We start from the raw sequence: 20801 nt of genomic DNA on the forward strand, positions 1-20801 counted from the left end.
AACCTGTACATCTTAACCAGTGGGTCTTGCTCAGTCATTCAAAATATTAAATATTAATTCTGTTTTGAATAAAAAATACCCCTACTTGTGTTATCTGACATCTGATGAAACTAAGTGAATGAAGTTTAAAAATGTAGCAAACTGAAGTATGCCCTAGGTACTGCAGAAACTTATGCAGTGTATATGATAGTACAGTTATGCAGTAACATTACATGATGGTAGTAGTCTCCACAGTAGCCTGCTTTCCAGCTTTTTATGTCTTATAATCACAAGTATGACTGAATGAAAATGGAGAGATCTCTAACTCTGAGGTCTTCCTTCTGGAATAGAACATAATGTGATTCTGTGATAACATGCCCACTTTTGCACCTTTGCAAGAGGATGCTGTAGTTGACTCAGGTTAGGAGACACTGGCCCTTCAATTACATCCCGGTCGTGATAAACCTGCATTCCTTCAGAATAAATTTCATAAAAGGAAAACGTGAAATAATTGACAGCACTTAATTTGTACAGTTTACTCATAGCTGATCAAAATGCTTTTATCAGTGAGATTCCTCCTGTATGAATTAAAAACATAACCAAGCCCACAGATATTTCTCCGCCTAAACTACTGAAAATTGTGCTGCTGCAGTGATTTACTTTCAGTGATGGCTCTGAAGTGTGCTTTCTTTCTTTACCAGTCTGCAATGTCAAAGAACAGTGTAAAGCTCCTCTGTGAAGATCCAGTTTTTGCAGAATATATAAAATGTATTTTAATGGATGAAAGGACCTTTCTTAACAACAACATTGTGTACACCTTTTTGACGCATTTTCTTCTGAAGGTGAGTGATCTTTTATTGAAAGTTCCAAGAATTGTAGTCTGGTGTATGTTCTTTCAGCTTAAGATACTGTTTTCACAGTTCCATTTTTTGTGGTTTAAAAGAATCTGTTATTTTACAGGTCCAAGGGCAGGTGTTTTCTGAAGCAAACTGTGCCAATTTAATCAATACTCTAATTACAAATCTAATAAATCAGTATCAAAGCCTAGAATCTGATTTCAGCAGCCAGAGAGTTGAAATCTCCAAAGCAAGCTCTGCTTTAAATGGGGTGAGTCTTTTCTAAGCCATTCAATAATCAGCATCATTAAGAGGCAGCTTACTTTTATGGAAGTTCTTCAGCACCGTTAGTCAGCTTCTAAAGAGATAGGTATGGTTAGCTGAGTTGTCTGGCTGGACGAGTTAATTAACGCATGCAAGATAAGCGTGCATGCATTGTTTCAGTGTGCACAGAGTGCATGCTTGAGTCTCCAAGCAGATGGTGGGAATCATAAGACTTGAAAGGTGGGCTAATAGCAGGAAAAAGAGCAACACGAAGTGCAGGAGTCACTGCTATGTTTTAACCCAGCAGTGCTTACCGTGGGCAGTGCAGGACAGATATGGGTTCAGGTCAGCGTGTTAGCAGTGGCTAAGAAATTTTAGTGGCGTGAGTATATTTACAATTCTTTCGGATGTTCAGAACATCTTGAAGCCTCTACTTACTGTGCAGTCTCTGTGTAGCTTTAATCAGAAGAGTTTGAAATAAGGCTGATTAAGGTTGTTTATTTTTTTAGGACCTCCGAGCACTTGCCTTGCTGCTTTCAGTGCATACTCCTAAACAGCTCAATTCAGCCCTGATTCCGACTTTACAAGAACTTTTAAACAAGTGTAGAGCATGTCAACAACAGAGGAATTCACTACAAGAACAAGAAGCCAAAGAAAGAAAAATTAAAGGTTTGCCTTCTGTAATGGTTTCAGTCAAACAATGCTCTGATTTTACAAAGTTTTACAAAATTAACATAACACATGGCTTTCTTACCACAGAAATCAAGCCATTTCTTGGTTCCTGTCCTTAACACTACACAAGATATTCTGTATTATTATGGGGCTAAGACAGTTACATGAATTGTTGTTAAGGAAATAGGTATTTGTTGAAATATACTGTGTTTAATACAGAAAAGTAAAGAAAAAAAAAAAAAAAAAGTGAAAGGAATGTCCTGCTGCTTGGGTGTATGGTGTGAAAGCAATGTTTCCTTTATAGAGTTTTCTTTTTTTCCTTACAGATGATGAAGAAGCTACTCCTGTAAAAAGAAGACGGGTCAGCAGTGATGAGGAGCACACCGTAGACAGTTGTATCAGTGATGTAAAAACTGAACCCCAGGAAGCATTGACCCCAACAAGCACTTCAGATAATGAGACACGGGACTCTTCGATCATTGATCCAGGCACTGAACAAGATCTTCCTTCCCCTGAAAATAATTCTGTCAAAGAGTACAGAATGGAAGTTCCATCTTCATTTTCAGAAGACATAATGCTGACAATGAGGTCACAACATACAGAAGAGCAGTCAGGAAATGGTAAATTTCAAGAATGCAAAGAATTTAAAGACCTGCAGACTTCCAAGGATTCCGCTGTAGCAGAGGAGGACTCAGAGTTTCCTTCCACATCGATTTCAGCAGTTTTATCTGACCTCGCAGATTTGAGAGGCTGTGATAGTCAAGCCTTATCTTCCCAGGACCCTGAAACTAGTTTATCAATCACTTGTGGCCATTCCAGAGGACTTTTTAGTCTTATGCAGCAGCATGACATTTTAGACATCCTGTGTAGGACCATTGAGTCTACAATTCATGTGGTTACAAGGATATCTGGAAAAGGAAATCAAGCTGCTTCTTGACATTAGATGAAGCATGTCTGCTTCTAAGTCTTTTTTTTTCCTTCCCTCCCCCAAAAATGCTGTTGCCTAAGTTTTGCTTATTTCTGTTCTGTGCTTCAGTTTGTCCAGTGCTCTCTGCTTGAATGGCAAGATAGACTTATATGCTTAATTCTTGGTCAGGCAGATCTCCAGTTTTATTTTTTGTTTGTTTTTGGATTTCTTTTTTGCATCTACCATACACTTTCTTAAAGGGCAATCAGATAATGGATATGTTTTATGTAATTAAAAATTCACTGTAGTGGCTTTCATTTAATATGGCTGTCTGGGAGAACAGGGCCTCCTTGCCCTGTATGATGTAATTTAAACTTATGGCATTTTTACTGTGTATAATATGGTGTCCTCTGTGCCAGTTTTGTACCTTATAATAGAGGCAGATTGCCTCAGATCGCTGTGGTTCTTATTATCAAAATTAAGTTTACTTGTATACTAAACAACCACAAGAAATTTGATTCTGTAAAGAATCCTCTTTAGCTGTGGCCTGGCAGTATATATATGGTGCTTTATTTAACAGAATACCTGTGGAGGAAATAAAGCACACTTGATGTAAAAATAATTGTTTTATTTTTATTGACATGATCAATTGCTATTCTGTGCACTTCATTAAACTGATTGTGATGACTTTTCATTTGTTTATATATGTTATTGCTTCACTCTTTGGATTTCTCATCAAAGATAACATAAAAACTAAAACAAGTGCAGAGTATGCTAAGCAATTTCTATAAATTTTAGGGTTCTTTTGTTTACTATGCATGAATCACAGTTGAGAAAGATTTGTTGTTTACTTTTTTTCAGCAGCTAAGAACATGATGTGGTGGAAGAAACTAGTCAAACTTTTTTCATTTTGTCCATTTCCAACTTAACCTGTCTGAGGCTACTCCTTCCTTTTTCTCCTATTCCACTTGCTGTCTTCCTTTGACCTTCTATGCATGCTGCCTTGAGGCATGCTCTCTCGCTTTCTCAGAACCTTCTCTGCTTGCTCAAATGCAGGACTGACTTCACCATCTATTTTGTTCCATTTCCTCATGTTATTTCTAAGTAATATGCATTTCCTAGTTACCTTCTGGATTGTCAGTGATTCTGATTTTGACATCTAATTAAAATCTGTTTTCACATTGATCTTCCAGTAGCTTAGTTCATTTGGGTTTTTGTCTTCATAACACATCTGTATTTTTTCTTCTGTGCTCCTTAATTCTGTCTACCATTTAATGTAGTTCAGCATCATTTTCACGTCTGCAATTTTATTGTGTGGTGCTTTTGTTTGTCTCTTCATCTCTTCGTCACTTTTAAAAAAAATGTTCTTTGGTCAAGCATTTCTGTCTCAAGGTTTATGCTCCATAACCCCTTTCATTAGCACTTTTATTCCTGCATTAGAAACCCTGCTGAGGGCTTAAGTTTGCCATGTCATTTTTCAATTGTGTAATTACATTTTTTGTTCTCTTTGGAAAAAAACTTTTATTACCCCTTCTGATCAGCTTCTGTGTAGATTGTATAAATTTAGGGAAATCAACAGCTTCTACTTAAAACTTGTACATTAATGAATATCAGAACTGATCTGTCGAGTTTTCTACCACACATAGGAATTTGTGGATGGGTTAAGACGTTTGGGAAGACACCTCTCAGTTTAAAATCTGCAGTAGATAAAGAAGGCATTAGCCCCTCAGTAAGTAGTCTTAGTACTTAAGAGTAAGTACTCTTACTAAAAATACACATCTGATTTTTGTTAGACTTAAGCTTCTGGCTAGCAGGTCAGTGGCCTTTGGCTTCTTGTACAGGACTAAATCATACTGTAATTAGTTGTCACTGAAGAGTTACAGTTCTGTCCTGTGACAATGGTTATGAGGTTCAGCAAAGCCAAGTGCAAGGTCTTGCACCTGGGTCACAACAATCCCTCACTACCCATACAAGCTGGGGGACAGAAAGATAACAGCATGGCCCTGCCAAAAAGAACTCGGAGAATGCTTTGCCCAGACCTGATAGCAGCATTTCAATATCTGAATGGGGCTGAAAGAAAGTAGGGACAGACTCTTAGGCAGGGTCTGTTGTGACAGGACAAGGGGAAATGGTTTCAACCTAAAAGAGGGAAGATGTAAAAAAAAACTTCTCCTGTCCAACCTACAGTAAGGGCAGTGAGGCACAGATTGCCTAGATGTGGTGGATGCTCTCTGTGGAGATATTCAAGGTCAGGCTGGAATGGGGCTCTGAGCACCTGCTGGGAGCTGTAGATGTCCCAGTTCATTGCAGGGCAAACGGGCTGAATGACCTTCCAATTCAAATGATTCTGTGATTCCATGAAAACCTTTTATTTATTTATTTTTTTTAATGTAAGGACAGTCAACCAGGTGGAGGAGAAAGGAGAGGCAATCATTGCCCATTTCTAAGAAAGCTTAAACGTATCATCAAACTGACAGCTGCAGTTGTCAGCTGAGAGAACAAGGATTCTGAAAAGTGTTGAGTTCACTGCACGTTTTACTAGAGGAAATGAGGGCTGGCTGGAGCTGTTCCTCCTTCTACACTGTTGGAACAGCAAACCTTTTCTGGGGTGTTTGTCCCACACCTGGAAATGAGTGGTGCAACGCTGGAGCACACGTCAGTCTTTTTCTTTAAGCACTGCTATTTGTTCAGATGATGCCTTGTTCCACTAGCAGTAGTAGCCAAGAAAATTCAGGCCAGCAAAACATGCAAGTAGTGGTGGGCACTTGTGATTGTAAAACTGAAATTCTTTCTTTAGTCAGCAGGGAAAAGTCACGCTTTCCAGAAAAGCACTGGGTCTGTAAGATACGCTGTTTGGAAAGACGTGTAATTATTATTTTTTCCTTCTAATAACTAAGACTTTGGTATCTAAGAGTAGTTGGCACATCCAAACTATCACAAAATCTCTTTGCTGGTCTACACCCAAAACTGGTTAGCCTAATCTCCATTTAGTACTTTCAAATTTAAACCTAGATTTTCTGTATTTACCAGGTTTTCTATACTTACTGCCTCTTCATCAACCAATACTTGGTCTGGCAACCATTTCTGTATTCAAAATGTAAGTTCTTTTGCTTGAATATCTAGGAATAAAAGAGTACCTAGACTTTAAGCATTTAGAAAAAGATAAATCCAGTCTGCTAAAACAGCATTTCTTGAGAGGTTGTTCTCTCTCTATGGACAGAAGGAGACAGGAGTGTGATAGCTCGGTTAACAGAATTTGTACTTTTATCCTGTTGATGTTAGGTGTCTGTGCTTGTTAAAAACAGACCTCACAGAAGTGCAAAGGGGATAACCAACTGCAAACTTGTAAGGGAAAGCTGCTCCTGGAGGAGAAAGGCAACACCCCTTCTGCTTAATCTTCTGTGTTATTTAAGTTTGTTGATGAAATTGCTGTATGTTGTCATACTATAAGATAAAGTATATAGGACTTATCTGACAAACTAACCAGTTTGTACAGAAATTAGTGGAGAAAACAAATTTCATGCAAAAGTATTTTATTAATCAGCAGTGTTCTCCCCAGGCAACTCAGCTATTCTTGCTAAATTTGTTTCAAACTGCATACTTGACTCATTTGAGAGTTAAGTTATCCTTGCAAACCTCAATGTGGTTATAAGTATGATATTGAAACAATTGTTTATCTTATCAAATTTTATCTAACACTTTTTTGCTTTATTTTGAGCTACAGAATTGTGAAGGGCCAAAAATCAAGAGAAAGATTTACAGAACTGCAAGAAAGCATTATTTTGGAAGAAATGAACAGTAATAAATTTCACAATAAGGTTAAGTAAGGCAGTAGGGTGCATGCAGAAGACTTAACAAGTGGTAAGCATTGTACCAACCAGAATAACATAACATTTTTAATTATCTTTCCCTAAAACTTTCTACAGCATTAGAAACAATGGGCCTGCAGTTAAGCAAGTTTCAAAAACATACACAAGGAGGCTGTAACGTTCCCCACATTTCTTTATCATCCCTTTTATAATCTTTCAGTTGAACTCTCATGAACATCCCCTTTTCTAACATGACAGTTTTGCCACTTGATACACTGAATATTAAAGAATGGCAAATGCTTTCTACTGATTAATGTAGCATTCCTACCTCTGGTGGCACTACTATACTGTGTCTAAATCATAGTTTCTCTCTCAAGTGAGGCTGTACTAAGTGAACAAATGATTTTCCCAAGTAAAGCTGTTTCCATACATAGTCTAACTTACAGGCCACCTCACTCATTAAAAAAAACATAAATAAAGCTTAAAATATATAGTATCATAGAAGTGGGTCTTTATTCTTGCCACAAATAATTTATTTTTTTTAATGTTAACAATGTATAAAAAAGTAATGCCCTAACTAAACTACAATGCTGTTATCAGTCCATGTTGTCTCTGGATTGCTGTAGTAAATTATGTATCTCTTCAAAATACTGCTTCTTCCACCATTGTCTTGTACTATCTTCATTAGAGACAGGAACTCCTTTGCACTCTACCTGCAGTTCTGTTTCAGCAGCCATATCCTTGAAATTCAGGGCAACTGTTGCATAATGCTCTGAAGGAAGAAAAGGTGACATTTCAATAAAGTGTTTTTCAAAAGGTTAAATATGCAGCAGCTAACTTGGTATCTACTCTTGCTTGCGGGTGCGGCCCGTTTTCATGGATGTCAACTTCAAAGAACATCCTGCTATTATCCAAAATAGCTTCCAGTCAGCAATACCAGTAACAGTCACACTGTTTTTCTTCCTCCAGGCAAAGTGCAGCCTCTATTAGAGGCCGTCAGAAAGACTCACCATCAGGCCAGTTTCTACACCTCCACTTCAAGACAAGTCTTTGACCTGGGATCTGTACAAAGATAAGAAGATTCCTCCCATTAACACACTCCTTTGCTTTCTGGATAATTCACATTCCAACTACTGAATGCTAATTCTCCCCCAAGAGTAAGGAGAGGAGGATTATCTTAACATACAAGTAGACAGAGCAACACAAACAATAAGATTGCTTTTAGGCTGAATGTTTTTAAATAAACTTTTCATTAAACGTTTAGCTTGCTACATTCCACTGTTTTGTTATTTCCATGGAAAAAAAGGTTATGCTGATCAGTTATTGATAAGAAATACTGATCTTATTGCAGACCTTATAATGGGAGCAAGTAATGTTTTCACACCGGTACTGTATGGTAGCTTAATCCACCCAGACTGCAGGGAGTAACATACCAAGTCTAACCTCAGCAACTGTGTAAATGGCTTCCAGAAGTTTCAAGAAAAAAAGCTGAGCTCTGAACATCATTTTTTTCTTGAGTACCTCTTGTACCCAGCACTCAGCTGGGAGCAGTGACACATTTGTCTGGAATAGGAGTTTAAACTGCTTTACAGCTCCTCAATAAAAATGATGGTGCTCAAAGTTTTCTCTGCCAGTGAAGGTCATTAGTAATTGATGCCTGCTCTTGTGATCGGTAATCATAGAATTATTAAGGTTGGAGAAGGTCACTAACATAATCCATTCCCAATCACAAAAGAACATCACATAACAGCATTTTTGCTTTGTTGTAGAGGAATTGAATATGCATTAGAGAAGCACAAATTTCTGCTACTTTTAAGTCTGACACCAACACCCCATTTTTCAAGTGAAAAATAGAAGCTTTCTTACCAGTTCTGTGTATTCACCACTGATGCAACCATCAAACATTAGGAGTTTCCCTCCCTTCTCAGCTTCAATCACAGCAGGACACTTAGAAAACTTCTGTACCAGCTAACAAGAAGAGAACACAGCACAAGTCAATTACCTACTATAGGGATAAATAACAGACCATACTATGAGACAAGGGAGCTTTGCTACAAACCTACAGAAAGATAAAATTTCTCTTGTTTGGTTTTTCTTCCTATTAAAAGGTAATGACAAAAAGATCTACGTTACTATTTAATTAATTTTTATATTTAATACATTCGCATCAAACTGTTAAAGCAGAATGGTTCTGCTGCCCCCCAGCACACTTTCTGTTCCCTATCTCAAATACTTGACAACCAGGTCCTGTACCTTTGTTCACTGATAGGATGCCATCACACTAGCATGCAGTATCAGTAATTATCAACTCTTTTTGCAGTTTCTCCACTGAAATTCCTCAGAGGCTTAAAAGGTGAGGCTTCCCAGCAAAACTTTAAGAAGGAATTATGACCACCAGAACTACAAATACTGTTGGAGGTTACAAGGAAAGGGCAGTTCATTACCTTCTGGGTAGTCACATCTTCTCACTCCATTTAACGTACTTAAAGAAAATTGTCTGTACCTGGTAGTATGAACATTACACATCTGACTACTTGTACAGCTGCTCAGATAAAACATTTTGTTCTCTCTTCCTGAAAACCTCCAGGGTCCATGACACCACCACTTCCCTGGGCAGTCTGTACCAGTAAGTTACCATTCTTTTAGAGAAGAAATTTTCCCTAGCATCCAACCTGAACGTCCTCTAGAGCAACTTCTCTCACCTCTTATCATATTGCTATTAGTTGAGAAAAGAGGCCAAGCCCCAACTCACTACAGACTCCTTTCAGGTCGTTGTAGAGACTGACAGGGTCTTACCCAACCCTCCTCCAGGCTGAGCAACCCTTCCCCTCAGCCACTCCTCCCCAGAATTCTTCACCAGACGCGCTCATGGCTCCGCTCTCCTTCTCCGGACACATTCTAGAGCCTCCATGAAATTTCTTGAAGTCAGCGGGCCCAAACTGAACACGGTGTTTGAGGTACAGCTTCACCAGTGCCAGAACAGAGGGACAGTCATCTCCTGCTCCTGCTGTCAGCACTACCACTGATACAACAAGCCAGAATGCCACTGGCCTTCTTGGCCACCTGGGCAGTGCTGGCTCATGCTCAGCTGACCAACAGCCCCAGAGAGCCTTTTCCTCCATAATTTGCCAGCCACTCTGTCCCCAGAATTATTACACTACAAGTATTTACATTACCCACTTACATTACCTCTAAAGTATTGCCTACTTACTTCCTTAGTTGTGAAGATGCTGTAAAGCTCATCTGCTGGAGAACTGAATATTTCTCTCATAAGTATCCTCACTGTTGGAATTTTTACACCCACTAAATCCAGCAAATGTGGTGAAGCAGACTCCTGTAAAGCAAGCACATTCACGTGAACGACAGCAAATTCAAACACTCATGAGCTGTCAAATAGCAGGGGTTGCTGTTATCTATGCAACCATTAGGTATACTGAGTTGTGAATATACAATGGATATACAACAATTATATAATCTACTTCCGTAGTCACTACATTAAGTAAATGAAATATCTCCAAGTCATTCATACCAAAGGCATTTGTAACTTCAGACCGTGGGAAGCAGCCACCTTCACCTTACAGAAACCACGCGCTGCAGAACAAAACACCACGAGGTACGTGCTGGTGCCCTCTTCCACACCTGGCAGCTCCATGCCCAGGTTCTGTGATGGACCATTTCTGTACGCTAAGTCTTGATCACAGAAGTGGGCAGGCCAGTGCCACCCCAAAGACTGCCACTTTGGCAGGTGTCCACAGGAATATAGATCTGTTAGCGCAGCAAAATTTGCAGGAACTACATTTATGGGAAAAGCAAATTCGTACAACACTTACAGACAGCATACCTGCGCAGTGTTCCCATTCAGTTTTCTCTCAGCAGCCAGTTCCTGACCAGCAGCTTTTGTAGGCAGAATCATTCCCAAGGTGAACTCTGTGGTAAACAAAAGCAGTGTAAAAAAAAAAAAAAAAAAAAAAAAAAAAAAAAAAAAAAAAAAAAAAAAAAAAAAAAAGAAAATCGAGCTGCACAACAATAACCAGCCTGACTTTTCAATATGTGATAAAGATTTGCTGCCAAAACTTTGTAGGAATCACACAGAATAGGACATATAACTCCAGTCCAGTTTCCTTACCTTACTAGTATGTTTTTATCACACACGTAGCCAAACTGGAATTTCAACTGAAAATACAGGGTTTTCATAGTCACCTGACCCAAAATTACCCAGCTTTGCCTATTCAGGTGTATACCATCCCCATGCACTTCTCAACAGCTTACTGCAGAAATAAAAAGCTGACAACAGAGCTTTGCTCTGTACTGCAGGTAATGCACTGATCTCTATGAGTTTGTATAACAAAATACAGGCTGGATCGCTACCAGAGCTTCTGGACACTGCCATGTTTGACAGCAGTTAAAGACTACTAGGACTAGAATCTTTATACCAGCTGGTAACAATCAAAACAAATAAACCCAAGGATTCTCAATACATTGCCGATCTATTCAAAAAAGAAGATATAAAAAAAACATTACCTGACATACTGCTTCAAATTACCTGTTTTAAGAGCTTTAAGGTAATCTCTCAAGGCCTCTCTGACTTTTGTGGTTCCTTCAGTTCTCATAAGCTCCTTCAGAATATCACCTTCTCCTTTCTTTTTGCTAACATTAATCTACAAGTAGAAAATTGACAAGACCGAAGAGGCACCTAAACATTAGCCTTTTAGGTTCTGGCAACAAATGTTGGCTTTGTTTATTCAGAGGACAGCTGCAGTTTCAAGTTCATTATATTCTCAGTTTATCCTATCTTTGCTAAAAATAACTGTTTTGGGGTTTTCACTTAAATATCTCTCCCTCCTCCCAGAGTAGCTTTCTGAAAGTATAACCAGAGGCACATGCTGCACAGCAGCAGGAATCTGCAGAAGCCACAGTGTCAATTACTGCACAACCAGTGAGGATGTTCCTTGAGTTCTTAGGTTGCTTTTTTTTTTGTTAAGACTACAACAACTGGAGCTCGTCTCAGATGCATGTCAAAAACTGGCAAACTAGCAAAGAAAACAAAGCACATTCCTAGCAGACAAAATCTGAGAACAAAAATAACATATTATCCCAAGTACAAAAAATAAAAACACAAAGAGCAAAGTAAACCATCAAAGTGTAATTACTGCACTTAATCACAGCATAAATCAAAACGCGATGCCTATGCGTTAACGTTTTCTTTAAGAATGCTGAGCCTGCATAGCCATATCAGGATTTCACACCTACCTCCGTATCATCTACCTCATTTTCTTCTGACAGGTTAGGAATTTCAATAGATCCCTTATGTTTCTCACCAGACTCTTTCACAGTACCTGTATTAACACAACAAATTCTTAAATGCATTATTAAAAACTATTTCCCCCTTCAGAAGAGTTTTATACTTGGAACAGGTTCCTTGAAACAAGATACCTAGAATCTAATTCAAAAGAACTAAGGAGCAACAAAAGGTCTCAAACGCGTCACAATCCTTTTGCACTAAACTATTCTCAGAACCTTATTTTCCTGTACAGATGCATGAGGTACATGCACACAGATAAGCCATCACACAACGCTCATTTTACACTACTGTTCTGCCACCACTCCCATCTTCCATCATCTGCTGTTCTAATGCTCTTCGTTCTGCAAAGATGCATCGGCTATCACAGAATGTGAAGCTAAAAAGGGAACAGCAGGAAAATGACCCTCTTCCTCCCTTCAATGTCTCTGCCCTTTATTTGGAAGCTCCCCAGAATGCTAGCTAGTTCTTCTGGAAGGCCTGGAAAGCTCCTACCAAATAGGCACATATGTGTACATCATGGAAAGTTACACCAGTGAAACAAAGAACACTTGCAGATATTTGAGCACATTCTCACTCTCAGTTGATTTACTGGGAGCTACTAACTCCATTACAGAAAACCATGTCAGAACAGAACGAGCTCTGCATCTCTCTGAGCCCAGGCACATCACTTACCTGCACGGCTCCATGACCGTGTTCTGTGGCACGAGTCCTGCGCCATGCTGCTTGACCTCAGACCTTACTGTGAAAGGACTTAACATTTTGTTTTCATTCCAATGAAGACTCTTTCCCTGTGCCTTGCAAAATCATTTAATATTTGCATTTATTCACCATTCAGGTCATGTTAAAATCTCAGTGCAAAGCGGGTGAAAACATGCAGTTATGCTCCAAATCCTGTTATTTTCTTATTGTTCAGTCTACGTGAAGAACCCTGCATTTAGCACGACTGAACAAGGAGAATTATCAGAAAGGCCAACATCCTATTTATTTGGACTCTCTCAGCTATGTGGGAGCTAGCTAAATCCAGCTGAACACAACGCTCCCTCCACTGCACCCTGCAACAAGTGCCAGCCTTCAAGAGCCACCGTGCACAGCTGCAACCTGATGTGCTACGGGCCAGCATTGGAGAAGCACAAAACAAGGATACCCAAACATTTCAGAGTAAGAAAAAGAGCTAACAGTGGTCGGTAGTGCACAGCAGGGCACAGTGCAAAGGCTTGATCTCCATCAGGATTTAATTCAGTGAAGCACAGCACAGTATACAAACCCTCCTCTGCCAAGACAACCAAGTCTACACAGCACAACATAAGCAGGGAGTCCTCTCCTGGACTTCTCAATGTCTTCCAGGAGAATGCAGTTCAACTTCAAGTAATTAAGTATCAAGTAATCAAGTATCAAGTAATACACTCATTAGCTTAACAGTGTCACTGCTATGCTCCTGAACGCAATGCAGACGTGCAGTCATCTCAGAGTTCCCTTCACTGCTTTCTTCCACTTCCAGGATTAGCACAAGCAGAATGTGGTAAAGCAAATTTTGTTTCCAGCTACTGTCTTATTGTCAGACAAGGGCAAGCAGGTAGGAAGAATGTTTTTATGTGCGAAACATAAACCTGACTTCTAAACACTCAGATGATTTTATCACCAACTTCAAGAAATCTTAAAATACGGATTCTCAACTAACACAGAGCAGAACAACAAATCTAGATTTAGGAAAACAAACACCTTCAAAAAGCCGCCTGTCCAACAGCTGGTTCCTGTGCTGCAGGGAAGCCCCAGCAGCTAAAGAGCTGGGCTAATCAGCCATGACACAGCTCTGCATTTTTATTATCGCTGTGACGTTAGCAGAACGATTACCCTTATCAAAACAAAACAGCAACACTCTGATAGCAGAGTCAGGAGTCAATGATTTGTTTCCCATCAATCCACTATTTTAAAAAACTGACTGCGAAGGCATGTTTCTCATTAAGACTACTTTAAAAATAGTGCTCAAATGCCTATGTTTTAAAAGCTTCCACCACCACGTAGAATAATCCATTGAAATCCTCATTGAAACGAAGGAAGGAAACAGCAGCCTTCCTGCCCAGCCCGGCGCCACCAGGCAGGGCAATTTCCAGGGCTATTTTCCCTGCTCCTGCTGCTCAGTGATCTGAATCGCTGACAGAAACACTCTTCCCAAACTGACCTTCACAAACTGACTGCAAGTTTCGGGATTTATGTTATTTTGCTCTGAGATACACACGTTTAAATTAAAGCTGGAATCCCCAGTTACCTAGAAGACTTGAAAAAGGAACCGATGACAAAAACTACCGTTTAGCAATTGAATCTCTTCTCTCAGCGCTAACCAGGAGCTCCACCTAAAGGGGCAGCACGACGGCTATTAAAATAGAAAGAAAATCGGCCGCAGCTCTGAGAACTTCGTTCCTGTAGAGCTGAGGCCGCAAAGACCGCGCAGCGAGACAGACAGGGCACGGCGAGACAGACGGACAGGACACAGCGAGACCCCGCAGCCCGAGCCGGCCGTACCTTTCCAGGAGAGCCGCAAGTTCCACTCGTAGAAGAAGATGAGCCGCCCCTTCCGGCTGCTGCAGGACGCCTCGCCCTCCACCTGCTTCAGCTCGCAGATCTCGCAGCGCCCGGCCTCGCCCTCCACCACCAGTCCCACCAGCACCTCCCGCAGCTTGCTCCGGGACCAGCTGGTCGCATCCCGCTCCGTCCTGTGCGGGCCAGCGGGACTGCTGAGCGCGGCCGCCTCCCAGCCCAGCCCAGCCCCAGCCCCAGCCCCAGCCCCCGCGCTGCCGCCGCCCCCCGCTCTCCTCACCAGTGCCAGTTGTTGACGTTGGTGCCGTCCGCGCGCTCCTCTACGATCCAGCGCGGGTCCCCCTGCCCCCACTTGGCCATGGCGGCCCCGGCGGAAGGTGCGAGAAAGCCGCGCCGCGCCGCGCCGCCCCGCCCCGCCCGCCGTTCTCCCGCGCCCTTCCGCGGGAGGGCCGAGGCAGCCGCCCGCCCCGCAGCGCCCCGCCCGCAGCCCGGCTGGAGGCCCGCCCTTCCCGGCGCCGCGAGGAGGGTCGCGGTGTCCCCAGGTACAGTGAGGAAGGGGCGGCGCGGGCGGAGTCGGCGTTCGTGCCGTTGTATACGGGACATTCAGCGCACCGCTCCTGGGACAGCACAGCCGTCCTCGCACAGTTCGCCCGCGCCGCTCCCCCCCCGCCCGCCTCCCAGCAGATAGCGTACTCCAGGCACTAGCCCTCTGTAATCACAGTGCACGTTTAATTCCGTTTTGTCACAGTGTCATCGTGGTTTTCAATAGTTCTCTTCATCAAGCATAGTTATTGTGGAAAAACATCCTCCTCCTCCTCCTCGTCCTCATCTTTTTCAAGCTTGGCATCCAAAATAATTGCCACTTCTGAAAATGTTACTCCTTTTAGTTCCTTCTGAGGGGCATGCTTTATTGGACTGGATGCTAATGAGAGAGCTGACCCAAGATCTGAGTGGTCCTGTAAGAAAGGAATTAGCATCCATGACAAATGCTAAGCATTAAGCTGTATAACCTTGTATATTCTGCCTTTGAAGCTTGCAGAGAAATTATTGTCTCCAAGGCTGCAATTTTCAGGAGCAACAATACATGAGAAGCCTTTGCTGTATACAAAGATGGAAGAGAATCACTCTTCTTTTCTGGATGACAAGGTCACTCCCAGGAATTGACAAACAGCCCAAAGATGTTCATTACTTCACGTAGTTTCTTTTTTCCCCACTGCTGGATTCAGCCACAGGTTCACAGGTTTTTGGATAACTATTTCAGGAAGAGGAGTAATACCAAATATCTTTCATTCTATACCTTTGATTGTAAAGCCAGTTACCTGCTTTGCTGTGATGTTAGTGGTGGTCTCAGCACCTACTTTTCTAGGTTCAGTGGCCCCTTCAAGCACTGCATTTTCTTCACCATCACTGTCAAAATCTAACTGTAGCATCTCAAGAAAACTCTGTTTTCCTTTGGCTTCAGGTATGTCTTCAACACCACCTTCCCTGGTGCCTTCCATGTTGTTAACTGCTTCCATTCCTCTAAAAGGGAGCAAAAAGAACTCATAACGCCTTGATCTTTCAAAGAGCTACGTGACAAAATCTTATCTTGGCTGAAGCAGGGAACAATAGGTGTGCTGATTTAAAAATTATTGGCATTTTAACAACATGGAGGCAAGAACAACCTTGCCTCCTGAAAGAGGAGCATAAGGCTAAGTGATTTGCTAAAAAGCAATGATTTTTGATTCAAGATTAAAGGGCTTTAGTCTCCTCAAAGGATAGATTTCATAACCTGTTAATGGAATACACTATCAAAGGACACAAGGAAAATGATGAGTTACTGGAATTATCAAAATGGACATTTTTTGATTAGCTAATATTTATAAATTTGTGACATCAGCATTCTACTTACACATCATTCATGCCCTCCAGTTTCACTATGTTTTTCAAACTTCCATTTTTGTCAGTCATAGATGGATTATCAACACCCTCCATCTCCATTTGCTTCTTTCCATGCCTTCTGAAAATGATAACTACATTAAAATATAATTCTTTTTGAAGATTGGCTTTACAATTGTTTTAAAAACAGAATGTGAAATATTGGTGTCATAATTTTAATACAATGCCTAATTTCCATATCGTTCTGGGGATTAGTGTTGAGAACGGCCTACTGTTCTGTACAGCTGTTTGAGTCTAAATTAACTGCAGCAATGTAAACATTCACTGTCTTCTTGAAGATGTATTCCTTCTCCTCACCTATATGGCCCTGCAGCAAACTTTCCCTGGATTTCAGAATACAAGGTAATGCAGATTGAGGAAACTCAACTCAACATGTGCACTACAGGTACTTTTCACCCCCTTCACAGCTATCCACATCTCTCCATTTTTAAAAGTATTTGTTTCAGATGTTTCTCCATAACAAACACAAAAGAAATCAAATTTAAGTTACACTTAAAGTGTCTAGTGCCTGCAGTAAAAAGCCTAACTGCTTTGATCTACAGAAAAACTTAGGTAACACTTGATCCAAATACAAGTAATTTATCAGATTGGCATTTTTAAAGCCAGCCTTTGAGGTAAACTTACCAGTTGTCTGTCTAAATTATATTGTTGAAGTAAAAACATTTGTACCTTTTCCTTTTAATAGAAAAAACAATGTAGATCAGGAAGGCTATGAGGGTGCAGGCTAGCAGAACACTGAGAACAATGGTTGCAATGAGTTCAGGAGTTACTGAGAATGCAGGACCCTCTTCCACAGCAGTAGTGACAGGTGCTGAAAATATTTTCTCCAGCTCTATCTCAATGTTCTCCTGCTGCTCTCTGAGTTTTCTGAAGACAAAAAAAAAAAATAATCAAAGTGTTTATGATTTATCAGGCCTTTGTTTTGGCTTGCAGACTGGTGAAGAAAATAACAATGCCACACGCTGCTCTACCTTTTCCAAAGGTTCAGACTTGTCATGTCTTTCTTTTGGGAAAAAATGCCTTTTTCTAGAAACCATCCCTGGTGCTGATGAACTGAAATGCTGCAGAGTTTGGAAATTTGAACTTGGAAGGGCAGAGTCCTCTATATAAACAGTTCGTAGATACCAACAGTGCTTTCCTTACAGAAAAGAGATCATCCATGCAGAGTGCTTCCTATGACCACGGGCCCCATTGTTCCTATTTGCCACAAACCAGTTCTCATGAAAGGTACTGAGTCAAGAAATTACTTGCTTTTAAATAGCATCCCACCTTAATAATATGTTTACATGAGTATATATTTATACCTCTGCCATGTATAATAAAATATACCTGAAATTCAAGTTTTTAATCAAAATTCTGTAATTCATAGCAACATCTATTTTAGTGATATTCTTTCTTCTCCCATTTTCTTCTAAGATGACTTTTAAACATATTTTGAACAATTAAAAAGACTTATTCATGTTTTCTACAAACTCTGGAAACTAATTTTGGATAAATAATGAAAGCTTTCTGCATTCTAAAATTTCAGTTTGAGCTTGCATGTAAGTGTCAGATAAACTGTTATTTGATCTAAAACTGTCCCATCATGACAGAAATAATTTTAGGGAAAGAAAAAGCCTAGCTGCCTAGCTCTGACACGCGGAAGATTTACTGTACAGACCTTTTTACATCTTCTGCAGGTATTTCACCATTTGCATTATCAATTGCAATAATTTTTATGAAGGTTTCGTTAATGGTGTTTCTTGCTGTCCTTTCGACATCATTGGAATAAACTTCAACAATGTATACATTCCATTCAAGTTTCTCCTCCAGGACCCTGCCATCATGTTAAGAAAACATTTTTTATTAACTGGGAGATGAGAAATTCTTTTACGCTCCAAACTGGATGACAGAAAACTGGTATTCAGTGCAATATGTAGCAGCTAGTTAGCATTTTAACCTAAGTGCATCAAAATGCAGGATTATCATCAGCAAAGGAATTAAGCTATTTGCCCAATATCAGTGAGGAGCAGGGAAATAATATCCAGTCCTTTTCTCTGACATGATGCATTTCGTTACTAAGAGCTATATAACCTTTGTACATAGCCCAAAAAATCTTAGATAGGTGCCATAAAACCATAATCGATCAATTAGAGTTAGCAAACCCTTATACCTAGACTTCATAACCAATATACATTTATATTTTACAATATACATCATATATTTATCTAGTCCTGCTTTATCAAATCAACATATGGTTTATTTCATTCTTTTTGTTGTTGTTGTTGTTTTTCTTATAAATTCAGGCAGCACTTCTTACAGAGTACCATGAACAGTAATGGAAGAAGGGAAATTTCATCTCCTAAACTTTATTTTCTCCCAACTCATTATTAAAGAGAAGATCACACTGGATCCAGACACCGGATCAGAACATTGGCCTGGTTAATCCACCATCTTAATATGCATCAGTACCAGCTGCTTCCAGGAATGAAGCAAGAGCAGTTCCAGGATCTCTTATTTAATTCTTAGCAACAATAAATCAGTGGCATGATAGCGTTAAGGTAAAGCTTATTTTCTCCACTCTTCAAAGCCCCTAAAATTCTGTAAAATCAAAGCATTCTGTGTCTTCATTAATAATGGAAAAAGGCCAAAGTAAGTTTTTAACTGTACTGTGGCCATCCACATACTACTAATCTCCTAGTGGTGTAGATGCTGAACCTTGAAAAGTACTGCTGTTGTCCCAGAAGGGGGACTTCTCATTTGTAGCAAAGGGTTTGTGGACTTGTGACTCTTGTCAAAGAATGAAAGATCTCTTTATCTTCTATCCTATTTGTCTCCACATGCGCACATTGGGCCAACCAACCAGGAAAAATATTTCCCTAGGTAGCTGAAAATTACAGAAACATTATGGTAGAAAGGGATCTCTTGAAATCATCTAATTCAACGACACTGACATTTGTCAACTCAGGCCCAATTCTTACAGGTAAAAATGGTGTATCCTGCTGATAGATTCCTGAGAACTCCCCCAAATTATTCTGCATTACACCAGGTTTCACAGTTTGAAAATATACCTTTTTACTTCATCAATGTTTCTTTCAACAGCGTTGATCTTCTGATTAAGAACAAACACCACAATGTTGCTACTGGAGGTGACATAAATAGTTGCCTAAGAAATAAAAGAATTGCATGTAAGGCTTTCTGAAGCATTTGTATCTCTCTCCAAGACTGACTTAAAAACAAACAAACAAACAAACACACACTGATGGCGATGCTAAGAATGAGAAATCAATTTCTGATGTCATTAATTTCAAGAGAAATAAGTCTTTAACACAGCATTCTAAGCAATTCAAAAGTTGAAGAATATATTAAATTGTAACTGAACCAGTACAGAGATCTACTAAGCTTGTCAGCAAGGTGTTGGGGATAACAGCTTGCCAGATTTTCATATCTTACATTCTATTTCCATATATGTGATTAAAAAAAAAAAACATTTCCAAAACTAAAGTATGGATAAACTGTGGAATTTCTCATTCATCCAGATTTCTCTGCACTATCTCCAGTTATACCTGTCAGTGATCTGCATTTATTATAAAAGAACTATTTAAAGGACAATTATCTAACTAGTTTCATATTTCAAGTCTTTGCTGGAGTGACTGTGTTTTGGACATGTATAAAAGATGCAATGTAGCTGCTATGTAGCCACATGGAGGTTCTTGCATTAATAAAGGGGATAGTCTAGGAAAAACTGCTCCAAGGAGGAAGGAGGGGAAGTGGTACCAATTTGCAATGCCTGGTAGCAGCTCCAAAGTAGAGGTAAATCTTGATTTAGCCATAGCCTGAGTTAAGAGATTAATTTGGTCCATAAGCAGAACAATGTCCTCTAAAAGTCAACTTTCATGTCAAGATATTTCAATAAATTAAAAGAAAGAACAACCTCATAATTCTCACCTGAACATACATAATGAGTATTGGTATATACCCAATAGTCTTACTGTCTAGTATTAACTGTTTTTTGGGGCGGGTGTTTTTTGTTGTTGCTTTTTTTTGTTTGTTTGTTTGTTTATCATTACCAAACCTAGCCTTTATTTTATGGAGTTTTGACATAGAAAGTGGTTAGGACTGTAGATAGCATTCTCCCTTACATTGACTGTTGTGCGGGCTGTGAGTCCACCTTGGTCTGCAGCTTGGAGTTCCAGAAAAACTGATCCAGCTCTTCTTGCTAAAAAAACTGTATAAATCTGCCCTGTGTTTTCATTGACATCAAATTCTTCTTGATAATTCAATAAGCTGTACGTCAAAAGTCCATTGCCTCCTGCATCTGGATCTGTGGCCTGGTTTTATAAAATTAAAAAAAAAGCAAAGACAGTTTTGAAGCAGTTTGTGACTTTTGGGCTGTGCTTACCCTTCGATCATAAAACTGCAGTTTCTCTTTGGAAGACTGGATAGTTCAAGGATAGTCACATTTTTTCCCTTTGCACTAGCAAAGTGGGGCACAAGTTATCAGAATCAAACCCAGTGTATAAGAAGAGGAAATACATTTCCCAGAAAGCCTAAGAAGGTGCTACAACTGCAAGAATAAA

General features: G+C 40.0%; 2 protein-coding genes across 2 annotated transcripts in view; one reads left to right on the forward strand and one right to left on the reverse strand.

Annotated features, from left to right (window-relative positions):
* Positions 1-2688, forward strand: part of USP34 (ubiquitin specific peptidase 34) — a gene marked incomplete at both ends in the record, with an annotated part of 130531 nt that extends 127843 nt beyond the window's left edge. Inside the window, 4 exons of the mRNA XM_079532559.1 lie at positions 681-821; positions 940-1086; positions 1589-1748; positions 2078-2688. Coding sequence (XP_079388685.1) covers positions 681-821; positions 940-1086; positions 1589-1748; positions 2078-2688 — 1059 coding nt within the window. The remainder of the gene's footprint in view (positions 1-680; positions 822-939; positions 1087-1588; positions 1749-2077) is intronic.
* Positions 2689-7063: 4375 nt separating this feature from the next.
* On the reverse strand, positions 7064-14664 carry LOC306959067 (activator of 90 kDa heat shock protein ATPase homolog 2-like; the record flags this gene model as incomplete). The annotated part of the gene is made up of 9 exons (XM_079550755.1): positions 7064-7239; positions 7478-7529; positions 8334-8435; positions 9679-9801; positions 10309-10394; positions 11011-11125; positions 11718-11803; positions 14290-14480; positions 14585-14664. The coding sequence occupies 9 exons, from the start codon at positions 14662-14664 to the stop codon at positions 7064-7066; spliced, it is 1011 nt and encodes a 336-aa protein (XP_079406881.1).
* Between the last annotated feature and the right edge of the window lie 6137 nt (positions 14665-20801).

This window comes from Tetrao urogallus (genome assembly GCF_951394365.1).
Source record: "Tetrao urogallus genome assembly, chromosome: 2".
Classification (NCBI taxonomy): Eukaryota; Metazoa; Chordata; class Aves; order Galliformes; family Phasianidae; genus Tetrao; species Tetrao urogallus.